The sequence below is a fragment of the Pelobates fuscus genome, chromosome 11, assembly GCF_036172605.1.
Source record: "Pelobates fuscus isolate aPelFus1 chromosome 11, aPelFus1.pri, whole genome shotgun sequence".
Lineage (NCBI taxonomy): Eukaryota > Metazoa > Chordata > Amphibia > Anura > Pelobatidae > Pelobates > Pelobates fuscus.
The window spans coordinates 10,600,650-10,624,877 of NC_086327.1; the positions used below are offsets into that span (position 1 = coordinate 10,600,650).

Below are 24,228 nucleotides of genomic sequence, written 5' to 3' on the forward strand. Positions count from 1 at the left end.
TATTTGGTGTGATATGGATATTTCTATTTATAGCTGTTAGTTTCTTAGACCACTAGGGGGAAGTGGTATATGTCATATTGCACCCACTACTTATGATTCTTATCTGTACCAGGTTTAGTAAAAAAAAAAAAAAAAAAAAAAAAAAAAAAAAAAAAAAAAAAAAAGGTAGGAGGCTGCTTTCTGTGCAACAAGCGGGTTTTAGAATTGGGATCATAGTGTATAATAATGTGTTCTTGTCTCTCCCAGCAGCTCAATACAGTCTTTGTCGGATAACAAAATGGCTCAAGACAACATTTAAATATCACTGTGCCCTTTTAGAATAAAGTCATTAATAAGATGTGTAATCCCTATTAAGTTATTCACAATTTGTAAGTGGGTGAATGACAAAAACACACAATGCAGCACATGAACACCGCTAAAATGGGGGGGAAACACTTTAATTTCATAGAAATGCCAAAAATAATCTCCAAGTGCAAGTTACAGTCCAAAAATAAAAATGACAACTCAAGTGACTTTCTGTTACTCATTGCTGGAGAAGATTCCAGCACTAATCTTCTGGTTTCCTGTTAAAGACAATTTGCCCCATTTAATTTTACAACCTCCAACAATGATGGGGGGGGAGCAAACATTAAAAAAAACAAAACAAAAAAATAACCCTTCCAAAAAAAATAAAATAAAAAATAAATCACAGATGATGTCCCATTTTCCACCCAGTGAATGACACTGTCCCAGGAGCTCGGCTGCTGCTTCCGGTTGGATCACTGTATAAATGCTCTTGCTGGTCCCTCAGTGCGTAGCAATGACTCTTCTCCTTAATCTGACTTTTCCTTCTCTTTCATATGTAAGAAAACGATGCTGAATATGAAGAGGCCGCCCATCATGGAGAATGCACTGGCATAGTAAGGGAAAGCAGATGGGATAAATCTCTCATACTGTGTGTGCTGCAGCGGTCGTACAGACACCTGCAATCAGAATAGAGAATGATTACTCACAATAAGTAGACGAGGAAGGCTTGATCTTCTGGTTAACTGTAGATACTTAAGAGGATTAGTATGACATTTTGTAAAAAATATAACAATTACGATGTCTGTTTCAGCAAGTGCATTTAGCCACCCGTAGGACAAGTAAAATAATAAAATATTAAAATACACAATAGGCATATAGACAAACTGTATGCATTTTAATACTCAAAGTAAAATAAAGTTACCTGAATTCATGTACATACATATTTCAACCTCCTGTTCAAGCCCTTCATTTCAGAATATTTGCCAGTTGAATCAAATAAACATTTCCTCATAATTAACAGGAAGTTCACAAATGTCAGAAGCAATACTGCTGTAGTAGTTATGGTGCTAAGGATGACATGGTGCCGCCCAGAGTAAACTGTTTAAGACTAGATTGATAAGTTCCACAGTGCATCCTTTGTTGCCTTCTCCTCAGATGGAAGCTTCTGCACTGAACTAAGCCCAGTGTTGCAGAGTCACCCTCCAAGGCTCAGGAGAGGGGGTCGACTGACAGCTCCAGAGGAGCAGACTGCGTTGAGCAGCTAACAGAACTCCGATAAGTAGTCAAAATGTTCTTAAACTCTTGACTACCAACTCTGAGAAGGAACCAAGACACTCCCTGCACCATAAGCACTACAACGGCTATAGTTATGGTGCTTGGAACTTTCCATTAAAAAATTATAAATGGGAAATGAGAGTGTTTCTTTTTCAGTCATTGAGATTATATTTATAGCTACATTAGAGGATAACTGGGAGCAGCAGGATCTGTGATTTTCTGGAAAGTAAAACTAAATTTCCAGGAATTTTTTTTTTAATAAAAATGCAGGAATAATCAAGAGGACAATACAACATGGGTGTCTTCAGAGTGCATTATCTTTACAAGCTTTTTAAGTCCACTGGCTGGCGTGCCCCTTCAATGCTGTAATGAATCTTCATAGACAGACAGTTTCTCCCTTCGTAAAGTAGAGTGAAAATACCCAAATCCACAATTTATATAATTATCTCAAAAATAATCCGTCACTTACATCGCGACTCTCACAGAAATTAATTAGATTTAATTAATCAGATGTCAAAACAAATAAAGTATCTGCTGGGACACATGCAGTCATAATAAACTCACTTGAGTTGTTGAATACAGATGCGTGTAGCCAAGTCGGTTATAGTCCACCTTGAACTGGAAGACACCATACACATCAGGTAGTTTAAACTGAACACTGTATTTCCCACCTGCAAGAAGAAAGATATAATGTCAGAGACATTAAAGTGGTCTGGGTGCAGTATCCCTCTCCCACTTCTTCCTGCAATGTAAAACATTGACGATTTTGAGAAACTGCAGCGATTACTTTGCAGGACTAAGACTGCCTGTTGTGACGGTCTATCAGACTGCCACTAGAGGTGCTTCCTGGATTCTAACAGAGTGACTCCGTTAAACAGTGCTGCATGAGGACATCCAGCGTCAGGGAAAACCTCATAGGAAAGCATTGAGGCCCATGTGCAATAAGTTCCTCATATTAAATGATGTCAGAGAAGGCGGAGTGCGACCCATCACCTGGAATCGGGTTACTGACTACAGTGGTTTTTTTTTTTTTTTTTAACCCTTTACGTGCCAGGGGCAAAGGGTAATATAGTGCTAGCTTTGAATTCCTAACACTGTAGAATCCCTTTAGAGAATAAGATCTAGCAAAGAGGTAACGTGGGCACTGCTCAGGCTGCACATCACATAGTTAGAAGGGGAGGAGGCAGAGGTGTGACTGGCTGCAGCAATAATGCCAATACATGCACTGACCATTTTTCTTCAGGAAAGTCCGAACGAATGGATCAATGCGAACAAACTCCAACTGAATATCATCGCCATCAAATGGAACCCACTTTCCTTCAGAAAGCTTCTCGATCACAATGTTGTATTCCTGTGAGAGAAATCAAACCTAACATTACTATGTAATGGGCAGTTTGGGATCACAATTGTATTTAACAAACACAATCAGGTTAAACTAATTTTAATCACAAACAGATTTAACACTATGAAGGCCAGTGAAGTGAAACTAGTGGAAATGCACAGATCAGAGTGAAAACCTGCTCCAAGAACCCTTTAAAAACCACCAGGAAGAAGCCAGAGAGATGACAAAAGACGAATTATTGTAAAGACTGCACTTCATAATGCAGCTGGATAAAACAAATGCTTCCGCTTGTAGGATGCAGACTGAATAGTATTTATTTTCGTCTTACCACAAGGTCGGTGATTGTGTAAGCACTGGGGGGAGTGTTTTCTCCAACACGGTGATGGGAAACAGCGCCAACCCGCAGGACTCCCTCCTCTTTAAACACCCAGCGGGCCATAGCTAAAGCTAGCTCATAGTTTCCAGTTTTGGAGAATCTATACACAACAAAACAAGATGTGGGTTCAATACCAACAATAAAATCAGGGGATCATCATTCAATTTTCAAATACCTTTTTATTTAGGTTTCAATCTGTGTGTATATAACAAACCTTAACCACGTTAAAATCATTTGTAGTTTTTTTTTTTTTTGTTGTGCATGGTTTGACAAAGTGTTATATGTTGCCACAACAGCAAATACAATCACAGCGATATCACAGGTTTATACATATGTGGCAGTGAGATGAAAGCACATTTTTTTACATTTTTAAACGTGGTTAGACGTAGTAAGGCAATCTAGTTATGTATGACATGCAAGCATCAGTAGTAGCAGGTATGTTTTTTAGGCAGTGTCGTCGATAGTTCAGCTATAAACAGGCTAGAACATTGATATCCTTAAATTTCCAAAACTATGCATAGAAACTTTATGCTGTAGGTGGTTAGGCTAGTGGGCATGAAGAACATTAGCTAGCAACATACTAATGGTACATGTACTGTATATGTAGGTGGAAGATCATCATGTTGGGGCATACAGTCACACATAGTATTGTAGTACAAACAGGTATATTGCAAGCTTCTAATCACATCTATGCGTGAGAAGGTGTGTATAGATTTGTGTTTTCTAGCGTGTTAACATGCAGGTAGACCAACAGCCACCTAGTGAGTTTCAAACATGCTTAGGATGCCACATTAGATTGATTTAGCTAGCGCTTATAATAATGCTTATTAATCACTCAGCAAAGGGTTAATGGTCGTTACTGTATGCCTAGCCGGCAGTCAGGGAGCAGTTCGTGCGTTAGGAGGCATATTGGGGAAAGTCCAGCGATATGCCTGTCATACTCCAGTCTCATGGCCACTCTCATCCGATCCCCTCCGGGCTCACATTGTAGCCCCGGTGAGCCGCTATCTCCTGTGGTGTCAAAGCCATACATGCATATAGGAGCCAGGCGTCCGGCATATTGTGGTAGAGATTTGCGTAGTGGGGGGGTCGGCGCTTCCCTGATGGGTAGATTGCTCCAGCTTCCGTCTGGTGTTGTGGTGGCTTGAAGTGGGGGTGAATGCTGGGTAGGGAGCGGGCACTCCGTCGCCGCTTGTGTGGCCGGTCCCGCCGTCTCTTAGGGGAGCCGCCGATAGCAACCACTCTGCGTCCGCTCTTAGAGCTGGAGATTTCTGTGGGCATACTTGCAGGAGCGGTCTGCAGAGTTGAAGCGGCGTGCAGCTTTCTCTCGGTTATCTTCCTCAGCGTCGTCTGTGGGTGCTTTGGACGTTGATTAGAGTTCGCCGGGTTGGGTTTGTGGTTCGCCACTGCTGTTGGCAGTTGCTGTCGCTTCGGCCTGTAGGCTCCACGTGTCTGCTGGTTGTGGCTCACCTTGTGTGTCGCTGGAGCTCGCGGTGGCGCCGGCTCTGTGCGGGTGAGTGTCAGCTGCCTTGCAGGTATGTTTGTGCCAGCCAGTTGCTCCCTGGATGCCAGCTTCGCCCAGAACCTGGTGAACAGCTCATCTAGGTTAGCTTCAAACATTTGTTTGCCGCGTGTTGTGGAATTAGGCGCATCCGCCATCTTGGGTGTCGCCGCTCTTATTCTGCACGAGGGTGTCACCGCTACCTCTGCTTTGTCCAGGGCTGCGGTCGTCCAGCTCGGCAGGGACCGGGATATCCCCCAACGGTCCGGGGGGGGGAGGGGAGGCAATGTGAGAGTGCTTCCTCTTCAGCCAGAGAACCGGGAGAGCGGCCGCCTCTCCTCGGCTCCCACCTGTGTAGGCCGCAGGCTGCGATGTGGTCGATTCAGCCACGGAGGGTCTTGTATCGGGTATCCCCCGATGCAGCATCGCCCCCTGGTTGGGACTATCGCTGTCCACAGCTGGTACGCTTGGGTGGTCGGGCGCTAACACCCAAATCTTGGCCTCAGCCTCAGGAGCTCTTAGCAGGCACGTCTGCTTTGCTCGGCAGGCAAGCTCCGCCCCATTTGTAGTTTTTTTTAAACAAACTGTTGCCTGTGCTTTCTGCATTTCAAACAGTGAGATTTTGAGATATCTGGTTTAACGGCCGATGACCATTCACTCCAAGTGAGCAGAGTTCAGTGGCATTTGGCCCAAACCCTGCAATTATATACTGCCCTGTCTGAAACATGCTTTCTGTGGTTGAATACATGAAAAAAAAAAAAACAATAAAAAAAAATAATAATCACAAAACAAAAAAAAAAAAACATACAGCTTCAGATGAGATACATAAACCTTAACCCCTTAAGGACACATGACATGTCATGATTCCCTTTTATTCCAGAAGTTTGGTCCTTAAGAGGTTACAAAAGTTACCTGGTGGAGCCAGGACTGGCTTTCTGGACAGCAGAGTTAAAGAAAGCATCACTGAAGAAATCCAATGATCCACTGAACACAACACGAGCATTATTTCTGGCCTGTAGCCCTGCAATTAGCAAAGTGTTTTTTCCCACAGCATGCGGATACTGCAATGAAGAAAGAGGGAAACTGCTTAATGAAGGAACGTGGTCAGGAAGCTGGACAGGAAAGGACTGTGTGATAACACGACAATACGGTGTTACGAATTGATGGTAAAGATCAACGACAGAGGACTTACCTGTGTGACTGGTTTATCAGGGAAAAAGGAGTAAGAAGTTGAGGACCCAGTGAGAATGTCCAGCACTAAAGGATTATCAGGATCTGCTACCATGCTGGAGACGACAAAAATAAAATAAGAATGACATATTTACATCATCAGGTAAACGTTTGCTGCGATTATAATGGAAATAAAATTCTTAGTACACTTACCCAACCCCCTGAAACAGAATGGGATTCAAAGTAGATTTTCCCACGATGGTTGGTGCCTTCAGAAGGTTCTCTGAATCCGCCACAATTAGTGTGTGCTGAGGGGAGAGACAAGAACATCAGAAACTACAGGGGGGGGGGGGGGAGAGATATCAATTAATAATGTCCTACATCATTTATGGAAAATACACCATTGCGGGGTTCAGCTCAGCAGACATAATGAAAGAATGTCTGGCTCTCTGGTATTGGCAGTGGAGGAGGGGAATGCTGCACAGCAGACCACAGGTAAGACATGACAAATATAGCTACACAAACTCCTATGCCTCCCTTACAATCTATGGAATGATTTGTTCTCTGAATAGTTTACAGATTGTGTTTGAGGAGTGTCAGGAGTGAGGCAAGTTTTGTTCATTTCCTACCTATCAGGCAACAATGGAACATTTTATTTTCCTTATATCTACTAATCTAGAGGTTTTCTAGCGGTTAATATACACAGGGTGAAGATCAAGTTATTAGCGTGTTTAAAAGGGTCTCTTACATACATGCAGAGCACGCTATAAGATCAGGTTACTATACATGCAGAACACGCTATAAGATCAGGTTACCATCGTGTTTAAAAGGGTTTCTTACTATACATGCAGAACACGCTATAAGATCAGGTTATTATCGTGTTTAAAAGGGTCTCTTACTATACATGCAGAACATGCTATATTAAAGTCCTTTTGTACACTAACCTGCCCAGGATCAGAGATGTCATAGTTGTGATGATCTATTACTGCAGTTTTTTCTTCATCAAATTCAATACCACATTCACTGCCCAATTCCCGCAAAGGATCCCCTAAAGAACATAGAGAACCCATGAACGATGAAAGCATACTCATAATTGCATCATATCTATTGGTGATTGAATAGATAGCTACAAAATCCCAGAGCAGTTAGATACGAACCATACAGAAAACATTTTCAAACATCGGTAAATGTCCGATTCTCATCATGTGCTGTGCCAAATGGCTTTAATCTAAACTGAATTTATAGTGATTGGAAGAAAATGCAGAGACAAATATTATCAAAAACATTGACATACCAATATCTGAGCTGGCAGCCACCAGAACACTCCCACCTCCATCAATAAAGGAACTGATCGTCTCAACATTGATGTTTCCGCCAAAATCTACAACAGAAAATTTAGTGTTAGAACAAACTTACATCGACTTATTTAAATAGTATATTGTAGCACCAACCATCTCTCTCCATTGGAGCACAATGGTTATTGAATTTTTTTTCACGAGTACTTGTAAGCACCTCAACCACTTCAACAGATTGACCTTGTTACGATGCCTGAAGTCCATGAGCACCAGGTGCTGCATCACTACTAAACAGTTTACTCAGCATTTAGTATTCCCAGTCCTCAGCAGCCTGGACTGCAGTGACAATATAGCAAAGGCAGGGCTATGCTTCCACCTCACACCATACCAATTTATAGATGGGATTGAGGTAGTGATTGGCAGAGAACACTAAGCTGATGCTCTCGGCCAATAACTCCCTGCTTTAGTGTAAAGTGGACTATAACTACATGTCTGCCAATTCATTACTGGAGGCCAGGGTTCAGGTGACAAAGAGGATGGTGGGCACCCACGCACTCCAGGTACTATAACTGCTTCAGTAAGTTTAAGTGTTTATGGTGTCTACCATGGACATTTAAAATAGCTGCTCCCACTGACATACAGAAAGGAACCTTAATGCATACATTTTAAACACAGCTGCATACATTAAATTACCGTAACTGTACAGATATGAAAAATAAGCTCCTTAGCATGACCGTTGCTAATGAGCAGCTGTAACACTACTGAAGAAATATGATCACAAGATCTCCTGTAAATGCAATCATTGTAAGAGGCGCTTCACAGTAATAGAAATATCTGCCTGCTAGACCAGCTTAGGTAGCCCTTGTGAAATTGTAGAAAAATATGGATTATAAAGATCTAACTTTAGTTGCAGTAGTTTACACACATAGCATTAGCAGAGCACATTTAATGCTTAAAGACCAGATAAGATAAAGAGGATCGCAAGGAAAGACATGGATCCACAAAGCGACAGAGTCGACTTAGCCTGTGTTTATTGCCTGGCTATGGACACACCTGAAACTTCTGATCTTTTTGGCTTCCAACTTTCTAACCAGACAGATATTGTTGTAAACAATAAAAATACAACTGTTCATTTGTCTAAGAATCATCCAAAATCTGGCATTAAATAATAAAATAAGACCATCTGTTTAGAGCAAAAGGCAGACATCAATCAAATGATTTGTGAATAGGAGTCAAGAATATTTCATAGGCACATCCAATCCAAACCTAAAACAAATGAGCCTGATGAAGTGCAGGTAATACGTACAGACAGGGGAGTCCAAAATCAAGCTAGGAACACCTCCAGTTGCAGTCACTCAGAGTGAACCAGAGGGACTTCGGAGTTGATGGAGGCGTAATATGCCTCCATCCACTCAGATCTGCTGTCGGCAAAGCACAGGGCAGCAATGTGCACAGCATCCTGTGATTCAGTATCTCCTCCCTCTGCATGCAGACACTGAACTTTCCTCATAGAGATTCAGTGATTCAATTCATCTCTATGAGGAGATGCTGATTGACCAGGGCTGTGTTTGAATCATGCTAGCTCTGCCCCTGATCTGCCTCTTTGTCAGTTTCAGCCAATCCTATGGGGAAGCACTGTGATTGGATCAGGCTATCACATGTCAGCAGACTGCTTGTTTTTCTGAGTCTAACAGCATGCAGATTTACAGCTTCTGGCTTGAATACAGCAAGATTTTTACTATATTTATGGAGGCATGAGGGGCTAGATGGTGGTGTTAACACTACAGGGTCAGGAATACATGTTTGTGTTCCTGACCCTATAGTGATCCTTTAACGTTGCGAGGGTTAATCGCCAAATTCTTAATTGTCACATATTAAAATCTGAGTTGCAAAATTTAGACAAAAATACCTCATGTAGAACTATATTAGAGTTAGAGAATTTTGCCAGATACGCTATTTGGCCTAAATGTTGCCGTTTTTATTTTAATTCAATGCAATTCTGAGTTTAGCGAATAAACCCTACATGGTTAATAAAATGGAAGACTGGTTCTATACATATAAACAGCTCTATATACAAACAAGTGAACACACAGCTAGAATGTAAGACATGGTTTTACAGATACTGAACCTGTCTGCCATTATTACACAAAGAAAGGTTTCTGATGGTGACGGACATGCATTGGGTGTATTCTCAATGCTACAGCTGTACCTTTAAACTTGGCCTAGTGCCCCTATGTCAGATAGCAGCACTGTGCCTAAATAAGATTGGGATGTTCCGTAGCGAGCCGGTCCTATTTTGCTTTTTAAATAGAAGTGTGTATGTTGCCGTATTCTGCTTGTAATTTATACTGCGGTTGTTTTGTATCGTTGTATTTGTGCGTATATGAGCTATTATATTGTATATGTTCACAAGTAGTTTGTGGGCTGCTTGTGGAATGGTGTGTGGATGGATATGTCACATTGTGTGTTTGGTAGTGTGTATATGTGGGACTGTTTGGGGTATTACATGTGAGAGGCTGCATGTGGGGTTGTGTGCATGTATGTGGATTGTTAGTGGTGTTGAGTTTGTGGGGATTGTGTGTGGGCTGTTCCTTAGACTGTTTGGCTCTAGCAGCCTTGAGTGACGTGCATGGCACATGTGCCATAGGTGGCCTACCCCTGGACTAGAAGTACATATTTATCAGTAGTACTTACCTTCTACTGACGGTGAGAATATTATCAGATTGTCATACAAAAACTCTCCATATTTTATGAGTGACAAGCTAGGGTCATCAGCTGTTCTGAAGGTTAGGTCAAATCCTCTGTCTGAAAAGAAAACAAAAAAGATACCAGAATATATGTCAGAAGATACGGAAAGGAACGTAAAAACATAATACAGTGACTATTTCACTATTGGCCACCTCTTTATAGGTCATTCCCTTCTATTGGATAGAGTATAAAGATTGAAGCTTCAATAGCTTCCTAGCGAGGTACTTCCACGTAGGACTGCTGCAAGGTGGACAAAAGGAAGGCCTCTTAAGGCTGTAAATGCATCATGGGCTACTACTATACGGTGGGCTACAGAGTCTATAGATAGAACAAGTGCAATAAGACCCCATGTAAGATGCTGGACATCACTGGACAGGACCTGTCACCACCCCCCCCCCCCGTGGGGCCCTGTCTCTCTCCCCCCCCCCCGTGGGGCCCTGTCTCTCTCCCCCCCCCCGTGGGGCCCTGTCTCTCTCCCCCCCCCCCGTGGGGCCCTGTCTCTCTCCCCCCCCCCCGTGGGGCCCTGTCTCTCTCCCCCCCCCCCGTGGGGCCCTGTCTCTCTCCCCCCCCCCCGTGGGGCCCTGTCTCTCTTCCCCCCCCCCCGTGTGGCCCTGTCTCTCTCCCCCCCCCCCGTGTGGCCCTGTCTCTCTCCCCCCCCCCCCCGTGGGGCCCTGTCTCTCTCCCCCCCCCCGTGGGGCCCTGTCTCTCTCCCCCCCCCCCGTGGGGCCCTGTCTCTCTCCCCCCCCCCGTGGGGCCCTGTCTCTCTCCCCCCCCCCCCGTGGGGCCCTGTCTCTCTCCCCCCCCCCGTGGGGCCCTGTCTCTCTCCCCCCCCCCGTGGGGCCCTGTCTCTCTCCCCCCCCCGTGGGGCCCTGTCTCTCTCCCCCCCCCGTGGGGCCCTGTCTCTCTCCCCCCCCCGTGGGGCCCTGTCTCTCTCTCTCCCCCCCCCCCCGTGGGGCCCTGTCTCTCTCTCTCCCCCCCCCCCCGTGGGGCCCTGTCTCTCTCTCCCCCCCCCCGTGGGGCCCTGTCTCTCTCTCCCCCCCCCCCGTGGGGCCCTGTCTCTCTCTCTCCCCCCCCCCCGTGGGGCCCTGTCTCTCTCTCTCCCCCCCCCCCCGTGGGGCCCTGTCTCTCTCTCTCTCTCTCCCCCCCCCCGTGGGGCCCTGTCTCTCTCTCTCTCTCCCCCCCCCCCGTGGGGCCCTGTCTCTCTCTCTCTCTCCCCCCCCCGTGGGGCCCTGTCTCTCTCTCTCTCTCCCCCCCCCCGTGGGGCCCTGTCTCTCTCTCTCTCTCTCCCCCCCCCCCGTGGGGCCCTGTCTCTCTCTCTCTCCCCCCCCCGTGGGGCCCTGTCTCTCTCTCTCCCCCCCCCCGTGGGGCCCTGTCTCTCTCTCTCCCCCCCCCTGTGGGGCCCTGTCTCTCTCTCTCTCCCCCCCCCCCGTGGGGCCCTGTCTCTCTCTCTCCCCCCCCCCCGTGGGGCCCTGTCTCTCTCTCTCCCCCCCCCCCGTGGGGCCCTGTCTCTCTCTCTCCCCCCCCCGTGGGGCCCTGTCTCTCTCTCTCCCCCCCCCGTGGGGCCCTGTCTCTCTCTCCCCCCCCACCCGTGGGGCCCTGTCTCTCTCTCCCCCCCCACCCGTGGGGCCCTGTCTCTCTCTCCCCCCCCCCGTGGGGCCCTGTCTCTCTCTCCCCCCCCCCGTGGGGCCCTGTCTCTCTCTCCCCCCCCCCCGTGGGGCCCTGTCTCTCTCTCCCCCCCCCCGTGGGGCCCTGTCTCTCTCTCCCCCCCCCCCGTGGGGCCCTGTCTCTCTCTCCCCCCCCACCCGTGGGGCCCTGTCTCTCTCTCCCCCCCCCCCGTGGGGCCCTGTCTCTCTCTCCCCCCCCCCCGTGGGGCCCTGTCTCTCTCTCCCCCCACCCCGTGGGGCCCTGTCTCTCTCTCCCCCCCCCCCCCGTGGGGCCCTGTCTCTCTCTCTCCCCCCCCCCGTGGGGCCCTGTCTCTCTCTCTCCCCCCCCCGTGGGGCCCTGTCTCTCTCTCTCCCCCCCCCCGTGGGGCCCTGTCTCTCTCTCCCCCCCTCCCCCGTGGGGCCCTGTCTCTCTCTCCCCCCCTCCCCCGTGGGGCCCTGTCTCTCTCTCTCCCCCCCTCCCCCGTGGGGCCCTGTCTCTCTCTCCCCCCCTCCCCCGTGGGGCCCTGTCTCTCTCTCCCCCCTCCCCCGTGGGGCCCTGTCTCTCTCTCCCCCCCTCCCCCGTGGGGCCCTGTCTCTCTCTCCCCCCCTCCCCCGTGGGGCCCTGTCTCTCTCTCCCCCCCTCCCCCGTGGGGCCCTGTCTCTCTCTCCCCCCCTCCCCCGTGGGGCCCTGTCTCTCCCCCCCCCCGTGGGGTCCTCACCGGCGAGGCCGCGGAAGAACAGTGAGTGGGTCTCCTTGATGTTGATGTTCTCCAGTAGGATTAGGGTTCGGGGAGCAGCGAGGGCCCGGGGGGCCACAGCCACACACAGGGCGGTCAGAAACAGCAGCGAGCGCCGAGTACCAGCCATCATTCCTCCCCGGCTAACTCCACGTCACCGGAAGTGCTCCCACAGGAGGCCAATCGCCTAGTGACAGCTCCGGCCGTGACGTCACCGGGGAGGCGGGCGCCGCCATCTTTAATAAGGGCACATTGCACTCAGCGCGGCGGTTCCAGCCGTGATGGGGTCTGAGCTCACCGAGGGGGATGCTGGGTAAAGGGACCCCGGTACCCCGAAAAACAGACCGGAAACCGACTGTACAGGATCCTCACCGCTACATCTCGGTAACCAATCAGAGAAGGCCGAGTCTGCTGACACGTGACCTACACTGTATGGCGGGAAATGCGATCACAACTACAACTCCCGGCATTCTCTGCGTGTCCTTCCCTAGACACTGAGAATGTGTCAGTAATCTATAGCCGTCAGATTGCTGTACTCATAGACATTCTGTGCTGGCTGCGACTAGTTCCTATCCAGTATCCTTTCTGAGGATAGGAAATAGCTTGCTCAGTGTGAGAGAGCTAGTTACTATCCTGCTAAAGTGATACCGGAGAAACTGACGGAAGCCAAGCACAGAGAGATGGACACAGGTTTCTTCAGGAAGGAAGAGATTCTTTATTCGGTTCACCGATCGGGACTCAGAGGGACTAATGTCACCAAAATACAGCAAGTTCTGAGCCCCGGACAATAGTGCAGGCTCCTTATATAGGCACATAACTCCTCCCATATTAAGCTCCACCCGCACATTCTCTTGACCAATCAAAACGAACAAGAACTAACTTCCTGCTTGACCGCATGGCTTGTCCAGCATAATGGAGGAGGGGAATACTATATCCGGTATTCTCGCACATGCTCCGTACACTACTGATCGTATCTTTGCCACGTGCAACCAACCGACCGATACACCAGTATGTGCACATGCCACGTGGTAATCTCGGCCTACTAAATTTATTTTTACCGAGATTCCACCACATTCCCCCCTTTGATGCCTCTGATATTTCACAATTACTGAGGCATCACTTAACCTTAGTTTGCATATACCTCAGGTTGCCATGAACCAGACCAGACTTTTTGATGATATGAATCCCTCAACATTCCTCTTCCTGCATTGGTTCTCCCTGATTTAGAGCCTCATATTTATATATGGCCATTATCTGTGCAGCAGCCTTCCTCTCTGCTATATTTTCTATAACACTCTGCACAGACCTAACTACTAAAGGAATAAGACATGGTAGGAGTAGACACAACATTAAAATTAGCATGACTCCACCTACCAATGCCTTAAGTCCTCCAAACTGCTCATACCAGTTACCAAACCAACTACTTGGATTGTACCCTTTCCATACCTGAGTAGGCACATGCGCTAGTTTAACCATATGGCTAGTAAGCTCAGCTATTGCTTGCCCTTCGTCATCTATTTGAAGACCGCAATTGCTCAGGTTAAACTTCCCACATACACCTCCCTCTACTGCCAATAGGTAATCCAAAGCTAATCTATTTTGGTAAACTGCTGTCCTCATCCTGGTATTGTGCTTCGCTAGAAGATTGAGCGCTTGTGAGGTCTCATTAGTAATTATCTCAACCACCGCCTGTAACCTTATAATGCGGTTGAGCATGTATATTGGGGTTCTATATCCAAAAGTACCATCCTCTGCCCAAGTGGCTGGCCCATAGTAATCTATAATACGCTGGGGAGGCCATTCATCATCTTCCCAGGCGCCTATCTCTATGGGTCCCCTTTTCTTCCTATGATTCACATCATACACTTTAACTCCCAAAGTCTCACCTGTTTCAATGGGCAACAAGAAGAAGGATGGTTTGAGCATACCTAACACACATGCCCCTTCCCAGTCCTGTGGTAACTCCGAATAGGCCTTCTTACCACAGATCCAGTACAAATTTGCTGGGGCTTTCCAACTAGATGTGATGGATAAGTCAAACCATACGTCCTTTAAATTGGCATATCTTGCAAACGGGTTAGGTGGTTCTGAGACATTTGAAGCCGACCACCAGGTTGTATTCTTTGTACTGTCACCATAAGCTTTTTGCCCTAGACAAGTTAATTCTCCTACAGAAGTATTAAACATCATTCCTTTCCTTGCTATGCAAACATAACCTATGGTGGAGGTTTTTAATCTCCACTCGGATTTACCTCTAACACTCATCTGATAATCGGCTTGTGAAGATATTATTTGTTCAACTGCCTCAGAACCGGACATTACCTCCTTTGCTTCCCAAGGCCATTGGTCTCCCATGTTAGTACCTCCACACACATAGCAGTTGGTCACATTAAGACTACCGGCAATACTTTCAGCTAAATAAATAAACAGGTTTTTAGCGTTATGGGGGATCTTATTATCTACACTCATCTCTTCATAAAAAGAATGGAAAACCTGATGAGTTTGGGATGCTACGGTATCGGTCTCTATCCCTATAAACAATATTGTCCCAGGATCTAAACCCGTCCCATATATCTGAAACCTAAATAAATTACCGAACCTATCTAAGAATTGTTCAGGATTATTTATACGTATATGGACTGGGTTACATTCCATAGACTTACAATATGGTTTGGTAGGCAACTTAGTAACAATCATATCCTTGTCTGCTGTCTGTCCCCAAGTTGCCCACCCCACACAAGACCAATATGGGCAATATTTATATTCCTTATCTGGGCATCTCGGACTTACGTACTTGTTCTTACTACTGGGACAAATATATTTATCGTTAGACCCATACGTTCTCTCCCATTTAATATCCCCACATACATTCCACGGCTTTCTACCACTTGATATCGCTTTACATGCATCAAATAGCAGAACACACGAAGAATGAACGGTTTCTAACACAGTTTTATTTATTAGGGTTCCCTGTGGATCTCCATTCCTGAGGGTCAACCAAATTGTACGGGGTTGATACTCCGGATTGAAGCACTTAGGTTCTCCTACTCCTAAATGGCATACACTATATTCTATACCTAGGTATCTACACCTAGACACATATCCCTTACACTCATTTTGTGAATGCCAAATTAGGGTCTGGGAAATATGATTACCTGTTATAGTAGTCTTAATGCAAACCTCACAGCTAGGAGTGTCGGTACCTCTACCTTCCTGAATATAAAAATACACATATATAAACATTATCAATAACACTTCTTTCGGCGTCTTCATCCTCAGTCTTCGTCCGTGCGATGGCACCTCAGCTTCCAGGATGTAAGGGCTGCAGGGAATGGAGTTCTGCTCTTCTTCACAGGGGTCCCTTCGAGACATCCTGACTTATAATACGTGGGTGAGTGGTCAGGCGTTATTATGGCCGTCAAAACACTCACTTACCAATCTCTTTAAATATAATTGTAATTCAAATGTCTCCTCGTCACTCCGACTGAGTCGTGCGCTTTAACCGGATCTTGCAGGGATTCTCTGTATCTGGTGTAGCTTGCCAAGAATCTACTGCTGCTGGTTTAACCCTGGAGTGATGAATCCACGGAGTCACTTCAGCCACCTTTATTGCTGTAGGGGTAGACAAAAGAACAACATAAGGACCCCTCCACTTAGGCCCTAACGGTATATTATTCCACTCTTTAATCCACACTTGGTCTCCTGGATGGTAACTATGAACAGGGGGATAAATATTCACAGGTAATCTATCTTGTACCCATTTCTGTACCTCCTCCATAGTTTTACCCAACTCTACAACCTGCTGCCGAGTAATTCCTTCTCCCAACTGACTCAAATCCCCCCTTAAGTTACCAAGTACGGGAGGTGGACGCCCATACATGATTTCAAAAGGTGAGAGACCCATCCTTCTGGTAGGTGTACTTCGAATACGTAACAGAGCTATAGGCAAAAGAACATTCCACTTAAGTTGGGTTTCCTGACACATCTTTGCCAACTGGTTCTTAATAGTTCTATTCATTCTCTCTACTTTACCAGAACTCTGAGGTCTATATGCCGTATGAAGCCTCCACTTAATACCAAGCATATGAGTCAGTTGTTGTAGGCACTGGTGAACAAAGGCTGGACCATTATCCGATCCTATAGAGCATGGTAGTCCATATCGGGGTATTATTTCTCGTAGCAGGAATCGCACAACTTCTCCTGCTTTCTCTGTACGAGTAGGACATGCTTCTACCCAGCCTGAATAGGTGCACACAACTACTAGTAAGTAGCGATGTCCACCAGATTTAGGCATAACTGTATAGTCAATTTGTAGATCGGACATAGGGAGTCCCCCCATATACTGAACTCCTGGTGGTTTTACTGGTCCTTGCCTTGCGTTGTTCTTAGCACATATTACACATCTTCGTACAATGGCTTGAGTTAAGTTGGACAATCTTGGTATGTAGAAATGTTTTCTGAGAGATTCTTCCATACTATCTCTTCCAGAATGTGTCCCGTTATGATAGTTCTGGACAATTTCTACCGCTAGTGATGCTGGAATAACTATTCTCCCATCTTCTAACTGATACCATTTGTTCTCCAGGTACTTTCCAGGTTCAGTCTTTAACCACTCCTCTTCTTGAGCTGTATAAACTGGAGTCTTTTGAGACAGTGGAGTCGGTATAAGAGCAGCTATATGTTCCACATATTCCTGTCTTCCTGATTCAGCGGCACGCTTAGCTGCATTATCTGCCATCCGATTTCCTTTGGTTACATCACCATCTCCTCTCAGATGCGCTCAACAATGTATAATACCAACTTCTTTCAGTTCCCATACTGCTTCCAATAATTGTAATATTTCAGCTGCGTACTTGATTTCTTTACCCTCTGAATTCAATAGTCCTCTTTCTTTATACAAAGCTCCGTGGGCATGAGTGCTTAAGAACGCATACTTGGAGTCCGTGTAGATGTTCACTCTTAAACCTTCAGCCAATTGTAACGCTCGTGTTAGTGCAATCAATTCTGCCTTCTGTGCCGATGTTCCTTTTGACAGTGGCCGAGCTTCTATCACCTTGTCTATCGTTGTTACTGCATATCCTGCATAGCGAATCCCTTCTTTCACATAACTACTGCCGTCCGTATAGTATTGGACATCAGGGTTCTGGATGGGAAAGTCATGAAGATCTGGTCTACTTGAAAATACTTCATCCATCACCTCCAAGCAATCATGTTGACTTTCAGTAGGTTGCGGCAAAAGGGTAGCTGGATTTAAAGTGTTAACAGTCTCTAAATGCACTCTTGGGTTTTCACACAACATTGCTTGATACTTGGTCATACGGCTGTTACTGAACCAATGATTGCCTTTGTAATCTAGCAACGTCTGTACTGCGTGCGGGACTCGCACATAGAGTTCTTGACCCAGAGTGAGTTTATCGGCTTCAGCTACCAGCAGGGCGGCTGCAGCTACGGCTCTTAGACAAGGTGGAAGACCACTGGCCACTGCATCCAGTTGTTTGGACATATAGGCAACAGGTCTTTGCCATGATCCCAAGTACTGTGTTAATACTCCCACAGCCATTCTTCTTTGCTCATGTACATACAGGTAGAATGGACGTGTGTGATCAGGTAGACCTAATGCTGGGGCACTCATCAAAGCCTTCTTCACATCTTCAAATGCCTTTTGCTGTTCTGGGGTCCATAGGAAGGGATCGTGTTCTGTACCCTTTATAGCTGCATACAGAGGTTTCGCCAATATCGCATAACTGGTTCTTTTCTTCTTTTCTCTCTGGCCCCATTATTCTTTGACCTTCAGAGATATGGAATCCCAGATATTTGACAGTTGGCTGACACAACTGAGCCTTCTTCCTGGACACCTTGTATCCTGCCTTCCAGAGAATGTGTAGTAGATCATATGTTGCTTGCTGACATATTTCTCTTGTAACTGCAGCTATCAACAAGTCATCTACATATTGTAATAGTACACACTCTCCTGGGATGGACTTGAAATCCAGTAAGTCTTGACTTAAAGCTGAACCAAATAGGGTAGGTGAATTTTTAAACCCTTGGGGCAGTCTTGTCCGAGTCATCTGGCGTTTCAAGCCCGTTACAGCATTTTCCCATTGGAATGCGAAGGTACGCTGGCTTTCTGCAGCAATTCGGAGGCAAAAGAAGGCATCTTTGAGATCTAAGACAGTAAAATAGGTAGCCCCGCCCGGAATTAAAGCAAGCAGGTTATACGGATTGGGCACAACTGGGTGTATACTTACGACCGCATCATTGACTGCTCTCAAGTCCTGCACAGGGCGATACTCATCTGTACCGGGCTTTTGAACAGGCAGCAATGGGGTGTTCCAGGGGGAAGTACAGAATTTTAGGATACCATACCGTATGAACTTATCCAGATATGATTGGATATTCTTCTTAGCCTTTTGCGGGATATGATATTGCCGTAGGCTCACTGGATAGACCCCAAGTTTTAGTTCGATTCGAATAGGTGGAATATTGCGAGCAAGTCCTGGTGGGTTGTTCTCTGCCCAAACTCCTGGTATATTGAATAAGGATTCATCACTCTTAGGGTTTTGGCTAGTCAACGCTGTATAAAGTCGCCACTCTTCTTCCTTTGGTACCGATAGTGTCATGATACCTGAAGGTCCATTAAACTTTAAAGATGTCGTTCCATTTGGTAGAAACGTTATCTGCGCTTGTAATCTTGACAGCAAATCACGTCCTAGCAGTTGGACTGGACATTCAGGCATTTAAAGGAATTGATGTTTCACTGTGTGGCCTCCCAATGTACAGAGTCGACTTTTAAGAACCGGTTTTGCAGCACTCCTTCCAGTTGCTCCTATTACGGTGATAGTTCTTCCAGATGGAGGAGCAACTAGGTCAGTCACCACCGAATGTTCAGCACCAGTATCAATCATGAATGCACTCCTTTTTCCCCCTATTGATACATCGACCATAGGCTCCGCTCGGCCAAGGGGGATGGAGCCCGGTCGGTATCAATAGTCCTCCATGACCGTGTCAGCCAATCCTACAAAGTCCCTATCTTCTCTATCACGGGATCTCTGCGCTGCGGGATAATATCTATCCTCCTTAACACTTCCTCTATTGTTACCATTACTCCCTCCGGGACCTCCTCTACCTCTCGCTCTGCCTCTATAATTACCATATCCTGCCCTGGGTCGGTCTCTCTCATACTGTTCCCTTTGTGGACACTCACTTCTCCAATGCCCTTCTTCCCTACAGTGTGCGCACTGATTCCTATTCAGGGGTTCCCTATTCCACTTACTATCGCCCTTATCCATTCCCCTTCTGTCTACGCCTGCGATCGCTACCGCTAGCATATCCGCCTTTTTACGCATCTTGCGCTCTTCCTCTTTCTTAGTCTCCGTTTCCCTGTTCATATAAACTTTATTAGCTACTTCCATTAGTTGGGTTATGGACATCCCTACAAACCCTTCTAGCTTTTGTAGCTTGCGCTTAATATCTCCGTAGGCTTGGCTGACAAAGGCAGAGTTAACCATCCGGGAATTCTCAGGGGCCTCCGGATTAAAGGGGGTATACAAGCGGTATGCCTCCAATAATCGGTCATAAAAGACACTGGGCGATTCATCACTTTTCTGTAACACCTCAGCCGTCTTAGACATATTAATAGCTTTCTTTCCTCCGGCTTTCATGCCAGCAATAATAGCGTCTCTATAGGCTTTTAAATGAATCATGTCTGCGCCATTGGCATTCCACTCGGGATCAGTGTTCGGATAATGGGCTGCGGCCCATGCTGCTGGGTTAGCTTGATTTAGTGTACGGGCTTCCTCTTCCAGCGCTTTAATGGCCGCTTGGTTTATCCTAGTCCTTTCCTCGTTATTAAATAATGTCATTAATAATTGCTGGCAATCAGCCCAAGTAGGATTGTGCGTCTGGACTATTGAGGTGAACAGATCGGTCATGGCTTGAGGTTTGTCGGTGTATGAGGAGTTATGGGTTTTCCAATTAAAGAGATCGGTAGTCGTAAAGGGGACGTATACAAAGACTGGGTCAGCGTGTTGTAGTTGGCCTTCATCATTAAGGTGTGCCACGAAGTGGCATTTGATAATGTCTGGGTTTGAGAGTACCGGTCAGTTGTCGGGTTAATATGGGGCTTCGTTGAGGTGCGTCGGTTAGGGGTTCCAGTCGAGGGGTAGTAAGGCATGGGGATGGGGAAGCTTTACTATGGGGAAGGTTAGTAAATAAAATATTCCGGGCCGGGCTAGGGGGAGCCTGACCGGAAGCTTGATATGGCGCCAAATCAGAATATGTGGGGTTAACGGAAGTAGGTACCGGAAGGGGAGGTTTTGTAACAAGGGGGCTGGACTCTGAACTGGAGGAGGAAGTAGATGGGGACAACGGGGAAAGGGGTGTAACATTTCCAGCAGCACTTCCTCTTCCTCTTCCTGTGCAGGAGGAGTAAGGGGGTGGCATAGGGATCTCGGACTCAGGGGGCGTGTCCAAAATGGGCGTAATCATGGCCCTAGTGGACAAACGAGTCCTGGCCACCATGAGGCGACATTGCTCCTCGTGGCATACTCGGATCCATCTTGGCGAGTCATTTACGGCCTGCCTCCAACAGTCAATGTATGGAAACTGTCCGTAAAGTTCAGGCCTACCTGATACAGCCACGTGTACACGCTGTACCAGATTAGGATCTAAACTGCCACGTGGCGGCCATGCAGCAACCAAAGTAGGCCATTCCCTATTACATAATGTTATCAGGCGTGCTGGAGACATTTTTACCCCAAAATCACATTTTGTATATCCCCTTTTAAAATTCTTTAACATGCATCCTAAGGGATCCAAAATCGTCGAATCCGATGCGCCCATACTTAACAATGGAGCGTCGTTTCCAACGAATACTATACACACACTCTATCAACGGTCACACCCGTTCCCTCGGCAACAGCACCACGTGGTACAGTTACTAAGTGAAACGCACACAACAAAAACACTCAGGGAATTCCCGTACACACACAGCTGTTACACCAGTCACTAAATAATAGATACTATGCCCTTTGGCGAAACTATACAGTCACGCACGCTATAATTCCCTATATTTGAATTACCCGTCTATAACATACCCTAGTAACATCGTCTTTACAAACAGTAGTTACAGTACGGTTAGCATAGGTCAAAGTACAATTTAAGGTCACAGTACAATTAGTAGTGGTTATGGTGTTAGACATGCAATATAGATGACAATTATTAGTACTTATATACAGTGTCAGTAATTATACATGATTATGGTTCTGTGTGCTATAATACAGTTACACACTATTCACACTCTCGCTAGACGGCAGAGCTCACGCTATCTAGCAAGATATACACGCTACTAAAACAATCTTTAACACATATACAATTCCCAACTAATCTATTGGCCAGTACCTTGATGGACTACCTAAAACTATCTACATACGTTTTGGTTAGCCACACTGCCCAAGCACCACATATAGCGAACTAGAGGGCGGAATTTACAACAGAACCCTCTTAGTCTATTTACTCTATCAAAAATCTAGTGGGTTCCAAATTTACACGCCTTCCCACTTAGCCAAGATAGGTTGAGAGCTAGCGAACCAAATTTACACAGGCGCCGCTTAGTCTCCCGGTCCCTCCGACCTAGCGAACGTAATATACACCCTAGAACGCTAGTCTAGACAAGACACCGGTGTCCGGCTAGGGCTATTTACACAGGACCCCGCCTGACTCCATACCAAAATTAAACGGGCTTACTAAAGAGCGTTTAATTGAGCGGTGCGCCTTCGCTCCTTCCCTCCACTGGAGGGGGCCAATTCCATACACAATTCAACCCCCTTATGGGCCTACCGCACAATCGGTATCCAAAACCCCTAGTGGGTCCGCCGTCTAAAACAGCGGTCGTATTACCTCCTCGTTCCTGAACCTGAGTTCACACTCATCGACGGGGACACCCCAGCACTTACTACGTAGAGGCCGATGATCTCCTGGACAACAGACCAGTGGCGCCGAGACGAAGGGAGTTCCACGCAGAAGTTCAGGGGTGCAGCCGTAGAGAACGTGGGCAAAGAGAGACCGTCTCACGCCTCTGCTTCTCAGCTACCGTTGAACGATGAGCTTCCTGGCCAATGCACCAAATGATACCGGAGAAACTGACGGAAGCCAAGCACAGAGAGATGGACACAGGTTTCTTCAGGAAGGAAGAGATTCTTTATTCGGTTCACCGATCGGGACTCAGAGGGACTAATGTCACCAAAATACAACAAGTTCTGAGCCCCGGACAATAGTGTAGGCTCCTTATATAGGCACATAACTCCTCCCATAATAAGCTCCACCCACACATTCTCTTAACCAATCAAAACGAACAAGAACTAACTTCCTGCTTGACCGCATGGCTTGTCCAGCATAATGGAGGAGGGGAATACTATATCCGGTATTCTCGCACATGCTCCGTACACTACTGATCGTATCTATGCCACGTGCAACCAACCGACCGATACACCAGTATGTGCACGTACACATGCCACGTGGTAATCTCGGCCTACTAAATTTATTTTTACCGAGATTCCACCACAGAAGGACCTATTGCTCCATAGTGTTCGGGTCCTCTTAAAGGATAGGAACAGACGGTTCACTGTGAGAAATCTAGTTCCTATTCTGCCAAAGGACCTTTATAGCTCCAGCTCACACAGGTCCCTTACAGGGATAGGAACTCAGGGCCGCCATCAGGGGGTGACAACCGTAACGGTTGTCGCGGCCCTGGGGGGCCCGGCCGCCCGGGCCCCACACACTTAGGACCACCCGGTGGGCCCCCTCCTTCAGGGGCCCGGTCAGCGCTGTGGCTGTGGTATAGCGCGACCGGGCCCCTTTAAAAAAAAAAAAAAGCAGCTGCAAGTGCTGCCGGGAGGAAGTGGTCACTCCCCCCCAGCTCACTCCGCGCGCGCAAGTGAAGAGGGAGCCGCGCCGATTCCCATCATCCCCAGCCACCCTCCTGCAAAGAAAAGGTAAGAGACAGGAGGGTGGCTGGAAAATGAGCACTGTGTGTGTGTGTGTGTGTGTGTGTCTGTATGCATGCATGTATGTCTGTCTGTGTATGTATATGTATGTCTATGTATTTATGTCTGTTTGTATGCATGTATGTCTGTCTGTATACATGTATGTATGTGTCTGTATGTATGTCTCTGTGTATTTATGTCTATGTATGCATGCGTGTATGTATGATGTATGTATGTATGTATGTCTATGTATTTATGTTTGTCTGTATGCATGTATGTATGTCTATACATGTATGTGTATGTATGTCTATGTATGTCTGTCTGGATGCATGTCTATGTCTATGTATGTATGTCTGTATGCATGCATGCATGTCTATGGATGTATATATGTATGTCTGTATGCATGCATGTCTATGGATGTATATATGTATGTCTGTATGCATGCATGCATGCATGTCTATGGACGTATCTATGTATGTCTGTATGCATGCATGCATGTCTATGGATGTATATATGTATGTCTGTATGCATGCATGCATGTATATATGTCTGTTTGTATGCATGCATGTCTATGTCTATGTATGTATGTCTGTATGCATGCATGCATGTCTATGGATGTATATATGTATGTCTGTATGCATGCATGCATGTATATATGTATGTCTGTATGCATGCATGTATGTCTGTCAGTAGGTCTGTATATATGCATGTATGTTAGTCTGTCTGTATGTATGTATGTCTGTATGCCATTATGAATGTATGTGTGTATGGATGTCAGTGTCTGTATGAATGTATGTGTGTATGGATGTCAGTGTCTGTATGAATGTATGTGTGTATGGATGTCAGTGTCTGTATGTATGAATGTGTGTATGGA

General features: G+C 46.5%; 1 protein-coding gene across 1 annotated transcript; it reads right to left on the reverse strand.

The window, feature by feature from the left end:
* Nucleotides 1–418: 418 nt before the first annotated feature.
* DDOST (dolichyl-diphosphooligosaccharide--protein glycosyltransferase non-catalytic subunit) lies at nt 419–12,573 on the reverse strand. The gene is made up of 11 exons (XM_063435893.1): nt 12,355–12,573; nt 9,939–10,049; nt 7,244–7,330; nt 6,894–6,997; nt 6,163–6,257; nt 5,972–6,065; nt 5,692–5,840; nt 3,231–3,378; nt 2,791–2,911; nt 2,125–2,231; nt 419–962 (listed from the first exon to the last, which is right to left on the reverse strand). The coding sequence occupies exons 1-11, from the start codon at nt 12,503–12,505 to the stop codon at nt 813–815; spliced, it is 1,317 nt and encodes a 438-aa protein (XP_063291963.1). The 5' UTR covers nt 12,506–12,573; the 3' UTR covers nt 419–812.
* Between the last annotated feature and the right edge of the window lie 11,655 nt (nt 12,574–24,228).